The 9,388-nt window shown below is 37.1% G+C and overlaps 1 protein-coding gene across 2 annotated transcripts; it reads left to right on the forward strand.

Moving 5' to 3' along the window:
* Positions 1 to 6,140: 6,140 nt before the first annotated feature.
* hapln3 (hyaluronan and proteoglycan link protein 3) lies at positions 6,141 to 9,319 on the forward strand. Of its 2 annotated transcripts, none has more exons than XM_039695152.2 (5): positions 6,141 to 6,441; positions 6,852 to 6,999; positions 7,354 to 7,725; positions 7,855 to 8,157; positions 8,615 to 9,319. In XM_039695152.2, the coding sequence occupies exons 2-5, from the start codon at positions 6,867 to 6,869 to the stop codon at positions 8,899 to 8,901; spliced, it is 1,095 nt and encodes a 364-aa protein (XP_039551086.1). In that variant the 5' UTR covers positions 6,141 to 6,441; positions 6,852 to 6,866; the 3' UTR covers positions 8,902 to 9,319. The 2 variants fall into 2 exon arrangements, with proteins under 2 accessions (XP_039551086.1, XP_039551084.1); XM_039695150.2 differs by having other exon boundaries at positions 6,824 to 6,999; positions 8,615 to 9,317.
* Positions 9,320 to 9,388: the final 69 nt, after the last annotated feature.

Here is a 9,388-nt window from a genome sequence, read left to right on the forward strand (position 1 = left end):
GGCCAGAGATGCCACGGATCTCAGGTGCAGTTGAATCAATTGCAGTGTGCTACTGATTTTGAATTTTGAATTTTATTCCAACATAAATCTGAAATAAACCTTTTTTTTGTACAGAAAAAGTACTCTTAAAAACCAAAGTGGTCTCATTTCTGCAAATGGATAATCTGTTTTGCTTCTTACAGTAGAAGCTTTGACATGAACTGTCACTGGCTTGGTCGCATAATAAGATGCGGAGACGGGTGCGAATCTAATTTCGAATAATTTCTACGGTGGCACTGAATCTCTGATATGACCGTCCAATCTACATAATGTTTTCAAAATGATGCATTGTGAATCACCCCCCTCCCCCCAATCCTTCCACTCGAATAAATTTACAATTTTGGGCTTGTGCAATATATGATATAAGTATTAATATGAATTAATATTAATGGAGCTTTAAATACGGGCAGTATGTCTCTTGAGATTTTTTCTGAGAACTATTGAAGTGGTATTCAAGGTAACAAACACTGAAGTATATTCTAATAATCCAGCATGATTTCTGCATCTAGGCTGCATGCTTTTTCTTTCTTTTGGACTCTGTACCGATGTTAGCATTTGATTTTTCTCAGAAAGTTGACACGTTGATTCAGTGTGCTCTTACAATGATACTTTAAATATTTTAATGCCTCATTCTGTAGCACTTCTTGTGTTCAGATTGTTTAGACTAGATGCATTTCCTTAGTATTTCTTGAAATATTTTCTTCATGTTTTCAACTGTAGAAAGAAATAAAAAATATAAACATATACTTATGTCTTTTGAAACATGTTGTGTCTTGTTATGAATTCTCCGTAGAGCATGCTGTTATCAATAAGAAAAGTCTAATCTTTTCCCACGGTAGTTTATTGGAAATCCCCAACACACTCAAGTCTTCCAATATCCACAAAACAAATTTAATACATTTTTTTTTTCCAAGTGTATAAGACCAAGTCAAATCAAGTCACATTTATTTATATAGCACTTTTTACAATACAGATTGCATCAAAGCAGCTTCACAGTGATAACATGAAAATGAGATCAGATCAATAATATTGTTGAATATTAAATGTCCCCAACTAAGCAAGCCAAAAGCAAGGCAACAGTGGCAAGGAACCAAAACTCCATCAGGTGACTGAATGGAGAAAAAAACCTTGGGAGAACCCAAGCTCAATCGGGGGCCAGTTCTCCTTCGATCCAAACAAATTGGATTGAAACATTAAGAGAATTTGTCCATTTCCATCTGTTTGGAAGTTGAAGTAATCACGCCAGTTTGGAGACGAGATGTTGAGGATCAGTGCCGATGGCTGTCGTGTCGATGAGGATGAGTCGGGATGGGTCCAGGCGCAGGTCCACCATAGAGGGTCCCACCCTTCTTTTGATGTACCAAGTACATCAGGATTTATGGGACGTGTTCCTGGTTCCGGCTGATCTAAACAATGCAGCCTAATTTTGAATTTAGGGAGTCTATAGTGTGTTATGTGTATGCTAGGCCAAAGAGATGTGTTTTTAGTCTAGATTTGAGCTGACAGATTGGGTCAATGTTAGGAAGACTGTTCCAGAGTTTTTGTGCTAAAAAGGGAAAGGATCTACCGCCAGCAGTCGATTTTAATATTCTAGGTATTATCAACTGGCCGGAGTTTTGAGATCGCAATAGACGTGAAAGACTATAATGCGTTAAGAGCTCGCTCAAGTACTGCGGAGCTAAACCATTTAGTGCTTTATAAGTAATCAGCAATATTTTCAAATTTATACGATGTTTAATAGGCAGCCGATGCAGTTTTGACGGAACCGGGCTTATATTGTCATACTTTCTGGTTCTGCTGGGTTTTGGACTAGCTGAAGTTTGTTTATTAAGCGTGTAGGGCAACCACCCATTATAGCATTACAATAATCTAGCCTTGATGTCATGAACGCATGAACTAATTGTTCCACATTTGTCAATGAAAGCATATGGCGTAATTTAGATCTATTTTTAAAATGGAAAAATGCGGTTCTACAGATACTAGACACATGACTTTCAAATGAGAGATTGGTATCAAAGAGCACACCCAGGTTTCTAACCTACGACGAAGACCACTGATAATGTGATAATATATATATACACATCCAAAATAAAAGTTGTTTACATAATTCATGTGTGTGAACTGTGTATAATTATTTTGTATATATACATATACACACACATGTATATATTTAAGAAATATTTACTTATATATACTGTATATAATGATTATGATTTTTTTTAACAATAATGTACGTGTGATCATTTTATTTGATCGTTTAACAAAATGATTTGAGAATTTTGTTGCATTATTATGTGTTTTGATGATTGACTGGGGACACACTAATAGCTGCTCTATTGAGGCTTAAAGCAGGAAGGCAGGAGAGAATCAAGTGATAGTCTAAAGAATGGCAGGAAAACAGCAGCACCCGATGGGCAAAGCCAGGAAGGATTCTTTTCTGGAAAAACAAAGCTATTTTGGATGAGGTATTGTGGCAAAATATTTTGTCAGGAGCAAACCTTCTTTGCTTTCTAATAACATCTTTACAAAGGAAATCTCGCCTCCTCCACCTCATTGATTGACAAGTTTATGAGGGGTTGTAAATTGGGTCAACATTTTTAAAATTCACCCTCAATGTAAAAATCATCAGCATAAACACAAGTAGTACTAGAGTTTCACTGGAAGCTTGTTTGATGGAAACTGCCAAAATAAATCAGAAACCCACAAAACTGTGTGGCTGAATTCCTTTCATTCACATGCATAGTCATTTGGCCTACATGTATGGTTCAAGGCCTCTCGAGCAATTATTCATATGATCACAACCCCTAAGAAATTCCCTTTTAAAGAAAAAAAAAGTAATCTCAATAGATATGCAGTATATGCTACTGTGTCCCTCATGTAAAAAACAACAAAAAACTGCTTTTATTCAGCAAGGACACTGACAAAAGCATTTATAATATTACAAAATATTTATATTTCAACTCTGATGTAGTGTTTAAAATCCCACACATCCTGTTTTTCTAATAAAATGAGGAAAGTTTTTATCTGGCAGGCTGTCGTAACTAAGACTGACAAGTGCGTCAGGAGAATCTAAAACATTTACATCCAACCATTTTGAACCTATTCATTTTGGGCAAACAATTAGAGTACAATGTCCTTGCCGAAGATAGCTGCCAAATTCATGCTTCTGTGAAGCCCACAGCTATTCAGAGGCTCTTGCGTTCCTTGCCTTAGGCGAGGGCTTTCATCATGGTTGTGGGACTAATTGACGGGGGATCTTCAAATGCGGCGCTAATGTTCTGAGCATCCGTGAGAGAGGCAATGTAAATCCGCGCACTCTCTTTCACCGTCTTTTAAGGTGTGGGGAAAAAAGGTCCATCGTCCGTTACTTGATGTAAGAAACTCACACAGAAGTCACATTCAAACCTTCTGAGCTATCAGAGATGTCTATTTGATGTCTGCATTTACATTATTCATGAGAGATGTTAAGAAAACGTCTTTGAGATGTCTGCTTTTTCTAAGATGTTTAGCAGATGTTTGTACGCAATAGATATTTACGCAATAGAGATTAAGCGCTCTTTAGACATTTTAGAGATGTACCTGTGCCATTATCTGGGATTAGCCTACTATGTTCTCTGAACAGTTTTTTTTTGGTTATCGTTTGGTAAACATTGTGGGTGTTAGCCTACTTTCTGAATGTTCTCTTTATGTTCTGAAACAAGTAGTATCAAGGGGAAAATATATATATTTCTACAATGTTTCCAGGAAAAAAAACCTTGTAGGCCTATCGGGAAAATTGTAGTAATAAGCCTACGTCTTTTTCCCCCCTTGATAATATCTAGCATCTATCCCGTCTTTTGTAATCATCCGGTCTATAATGTTCCCAAAATGTTATTTATAGGCCTTTTATAAATAATGTTTTGAGAACAATATAGGCCAGATGATTACAAAAGAACATTCTGTTAATGTTAGTGGAAGAACTTTTGTTTATAACTTGAATCTTTTCTGAGATTGTTCCCTGTTAGCAGAGTTTCTGTTGGTCAAATTTGTCTCAAGCGACATTCCCGATTGCATGAATTCATATGCACATTGTTTTGCAAAGAGCAAGTTAGCTAATGAATTATTTTTTATCTTAAATACTTTTTTATTCTAAGCTATGCGAGACTTCTCATTCATTAGTTGCTTAGGTAAAGTGCGGGGACAATTTACCATTATGGCGAAGATTTGGGTGGACACGTTTACGAAATGCTGAAAAAATATATTTAATTCCTGTGCGTTTTTCACGTAGATCTACAGATGATGTTGTCAAAACATCTCTGTTCACACTGATCTTCCAGGTCAATAATTGGCGATGTCATAATATGCGACTATAACCTGAACACTATAAGCGCATGTCACTGTTTTCACAAATTCCTGTTTTTGTAGTTTACACCAAGACAATGACGGTATATCGTTTTTAAAATAACTTGCACTTTGAAACCTCTTTGCAGGCCCCCAAAACTCCTTCATCCTGTAAATGAACGGCCAAAACACATAAAAAGTTTTCAGTTTTTAGTTAAAAACTGTGTCACATAGGCTTTTGCGTGAGGGTGGATTCACCATGCTAAAGGCCCATTCACACTGTAAAAATGAAAGCACTTTATTTGATCCAAAAAATTGTGTCAACCGATTACAAGCAATATTATTAATTCAATTTAACAAATTAGAATTGAGTTATGATTAATCGAATTAATTCCTTAAAATTTAACCATTTAAAATGAGTAAAACTTTTTTTTATTTAGGCCTACATTTAAGTCGCCATTATGGTGATCGGTGTTACTTAGTTTTAAGTTTCTCCTTCAGGGATTCTGCTTGTTAACAGCTGTCTTCAATGTTGTCAATATAAAATAAAGAGCTCTTAATTAATCTTTGATGCCTGTCTGTTATTCAGATATTTTTGTTTAATTTTTTGGTGTAAATTTTTACCCATTTTAAATGGTTAACTTTGAAGGAATAATTTGATTAATATTACTCAGTTCTAATTTGTTCAATTTAATTAATAATATTGCTTGTAATTTGTTACCACAATTTTATTGATAAGATGAAGCGTATTCATTTTTACAGTGTAGCGTCCACACCAACGCATGACGAAGCTTGCTGCAGTTTATCGTCTGTCGCTTTAAATAGCCTACTTTAAATCTTTAAAAGAGAGAGATGTTGATTGGCTGTCAAAGTTTTGGAGGGAAGCCAAAGACAAAATTTGCACTACTACAAACGTGTTTAAAATCATGACAATTAAAACAGTAGGCCTATGATAAGAAATACCAGTTGGAAATATCAAGAAGCTGGAAGGTGGATTGAGTTACTTGATTTCGTCCGTGACAATTCGCTGAACTACGGTAAGTGTGACTGAAAAAGAGAAAGGGCGGTGTGATGTGGTACATTTAGGGGTCACAATAATGAGTGATGCTGTCAGGCCAACATCCTGGTCCCTCCAAAGGCCGCCAAACAGTCCTTTCCTCTTTAAAATTCGCTATTTAGATCTCACATCAACTGTAGCACTAAATAACAAGGAAAAAAAGGCCAGAATTTAGGGGAAGAGATAAAAGATGAACACTACTGGCTGCTGGACAGAGGTGTGCTGACAGAGAACAACAAACTTTTGAATCCCTGGTGGTCATGAGCAAGAGGAAAATTTCACATCTGCAAGGCTGGATACTTTCCTCTGCTATTGACTTTGGAAAATTAGCACACTTTAGAGGCTTTGCTGAGGAGAAGTGGAATTTCAACCACTGACTTTCCCATGGTAATCTTTTTTGAGACCTCGGTCAAAGGTCAGCAGTCATGCTTGGTGTGTAATTTCATAAGCATTGGCGTTTTTTTGTTTGTTTTGTTGTTGTATTCCTGTTTCATTATTGTTAATGTCTGTGAAATATATTTTTACTTTACAGGTTTTAAGGTTATTTTTTTTTTCATCTAAAAGGGCATACTTTATAACACTCTGTGCATTAGGAATGTAAAAAACAAATAGGTATGTGACAATGTGACTCTATTATTACCAACTGTGTTATTAGGCCAGGCATTAGCCTCTGGGGCCAATAAGAATTGTTGCTTTTTGTGACAAATCAACGTAACAAGAGACATGGGTGGAATATTCTCGCTGGCACTGTGAGCACAGCTCCAGTTTCAGTTTTGGGAAATTATCAACACACCTTATGCTGTAAAATTATACCGTGATGATGGACGGCAGCCCTCGCCTGCTTTGTAGACCCCACAATTATTATTGTTCGCGAGCTGGAGAACTTCAAAAGAGATGCCTGTGACGTCACCGCACGTTCCACAATATTATTACAGAGAGAGAGCAAGCGAGCGCTATTATCCCTCACCTCGGACGATGAACAGAGTAGTTGTAGCAAAAGGACCCTGAGAAAGTATTTTACATTGGTAAGTTGCGAAAATTAATTTATAATTTAATATGCATATCAGAAGATCCTTTGAATGCTGAATTTAACTACAATAACGCTGACTTCCTTTATGTTAAACGCGTTGGCAAATATATTTAACTTTGACTATTGTGAACTAAGTTTAACTAAAGGTAACTACTTTTTATGTCTCTTAATGTATAGCTAGTTACTTTTGTTTCTGCAATCGTCCATTTAGCCGCTAACTGTATGACAACCAGTTATGGCGAGCAAATCAAATTCTTTTTAAAATGAATCAGACTTTAAAAGTAGGTTACTAAAAGATAAATTTGTGTTGCGTTAGGTTTGTTTGATGAACTCATTTCTGATATTTATTCACATCTTGGCATGTCTTAAAATGTAAGGACCCTGTTGTAAATCTGTGGGATACAGGGGAACACAGTGAATATGAGGAGTGTACGCCATCTGCTGGTTTTTCTTATGCACCTGATCCTTGGAAGCTTTGCACAGAGATACTCCAATGGCTATTATTATCAGGACATTGTTAATGGAAATGGAAATGGGAATGCAAATAAGGAGAGTAAGTTGATTTATTTACGAGTTTCTCTTGACATTTTCACGTGTTTACAAGTGTGCAAAATAACAAACCAGCTAGCCTATACCCTGTTCCAAAAACTAAAATTGCTTTAAAGATTTTGTATTATTAATATTATTTAAAATTGAAGAACAACCATTTTCTATAGCCTCCCTGAATTTAATTATTTTTTAATATATATATATATATATATATATATATATATATATATATATATATATATAATATATTGTATTACATTTATTTTTAATATTGGCCTACATTTAGGATAGTTTATGCCATAGATATATATTTAGGCATACTCATTTAATGTTTTATTTATTATTATTATTTTTTTAGTATACTTCCACAAGATCCGTCTTCACGTTGAATCTCCTGAGTCTTTTGTGTCAGCTGTTCAGGGCAGTAATGTCACGCTGCCCTGTCATTACCGCTACGAGCCCGTGCTCAGTGCGCCCCGCCGAACACGGGTCAAGTGGTTCTGGCTGCCCGTGAACGGCGGAGGGCAGGAACGTGACGTCATGGTGGCCATCGGCACACGTCACCGGAGTTACGGAGACTTCAAAGGACGCGTGCGGCTCCGCCGGAGTGTCCCAGGCGATGCGTCCCTTGTCATCAACCCGATACAGTCCGACGATACCGGCCGTTACCGTTGTGAAATTATTGATGGTCTCGAGGACGAGAGCGTGACTGTACAGCTTAAGTTTCGAGGTACGTCATGAGCCCAGTCCGCTTTACCTAAGCAATATAATTTTTATTTTATTATTTTTTTGCGATATTATTATTATTATTTTAAGTATGCAGTACAGTTTCTTCAGTGGTGCATTGTGTGCTCCACAGGTGTGGTGTTCCCCTACTTCTCCCCAAGGGGGCGCTATCTGATGAACTTTCATGAGGCTAAGGAGGCATGCGAGAAGCAAGATGCACACCTGGCTACCTTTGAGCAGCTCTTCGCTGCTTGGCAGGAAGGTCTGGACTGGTGTAACGCTGGGTGGCTTGTTGATGGGACGGCACAATATCCTGTCTCAGTGCCACGAGAGGCTTGTGGTGGCACCGACCTGGCAGCTGGTGTACGGAGCTATGGCGTTCGAGACAAAAATCTGGACCGGTTTGATGCCTTCTGCTTCACCTCGTCCATTAGAGGTAATAATGTTTGTTGCATATTCACACCGACAAGTGTAGTTTTTATTATTCTATATACCTTTGCATAACTTCATCCAGTCTTGGCTTAGGCTACATGTGTTTCCATGTAATCTTTAACAACATATGTTTAAAATTTCCCATAGCTGTCCTTTCAACAGGTGTTTTATATTTTAAATCAGACCAAGATGATTAATAGTAAATTCCCCTCAGTATATTGCAATTGTGACTGCATAGCTCATTCTGAAAAAAATCAACCTGCCAACAAGCATTATTAATAAAATGGCTTCTTCCCCATGACTTTTAATCAGTCATGCATATATTTTAAAGCTGTGTGCCTTGATATGCCAGTTATATTATGCTTCTGCAGTCTATCTGGGGTCAATTATTGGCGTCGAGGTCATATTTGTACAAGTCACCAAATATGATGCGAAAATACCTTGTCTTTCTTTAACTTCAGGAGAGGTCTACTTCTTGCAACATCCTATCCAACTAAATTTCACTGAAGCGGTGGAGGCCTGCCAGAACGATGGAGGTGACATTGCTAAAGTTGGCCAGTTATATGCGGCCTGGAGGTTTGTGGGATTTGACCAGTGTGATGCGGGCTGGTTGGCTGACGGTAGTGTACGCTACCCAATCATCAAACCCAGGGTGAACTGTGGTACATCAGAACCAGGTGTGCGCAGCTTTGGCTTCCCTCCAAAGCATTTAAAACATGGCGTGTATTGCTACAAAGTCCGCTGGTAAACTGTACAATTCATTTCAAATGTATAAACGCTTCTGTGAAAACCACAAACTACAGTTTAGTACTACACTACTGATATTCAAATCATAATAACAGGTTTGTATTGTGTCTTGATTTGAAATTAAATGTCCTGGAATTCCCCTTAAAATAATATACTGTGGAAAAACAACATTCTCAGTGCTGATTTGGATTTACACTTGAAAAAAAAGAAGGTTAAAGTGGTTATACATTTCATTCAGCATATAGCTCTACAATGTTCTCTTTAGGGTTAAAGCCTGAAGTTTGTGGTGGGTCTTTTAAAAATGTTTTTATGATTTTATTTCTTGAATTATGCTATGTAGCATTTTAATGCAAAAACAATAATAAAATCTCAGTTAGTCAGTGCCATCTGCTGGTATCACATTTGTATGCATGACTTATATGAGACGTCGTCATCTGAAAAGCCAATGTCTTGCCAATAAATAGTTTTTCCCAACAAGTATTCTGTAT

This window comes from Pimephales promelas, chromosome 25 (genome assembly GCF_988280905.1).
Source record: "Pimephales promelas chromosome 25, fPimPro1.hap1.1, whole genome shotgun sequence".
Classification (NCBI taxonomy): Eukaryota; Metazoa; Chordata; class Actinopteri; order Cypriniformes; family Leuciscidae; genus Pimephales; species Pimephales promelas.

Bases quoted from the DNA above. Each gene is read 5' to 3' on its own strand.
- hapln3 (XM_039695152.2), top strand. From the start codon at position 6,867: ATGAGGAGTGTACGCCATCTGCTGGTTTTTCTTATGCACCTGATCCTT. The intron at 7,000-7,353 runs GTAAGTTGATTT...TTATTTTTTTAG, and splicing joins TGGGAATGCAAATAAGGAGA to TATACTTCCACAAGATCCGT. The intron at 8,158-8,614 runs GTAATAATGTTT...CTTTAACTTCAG, and splicing joins CTTCACCTCGTCCATTAGAG to GAGAGGTCTACTTCTTGCAA.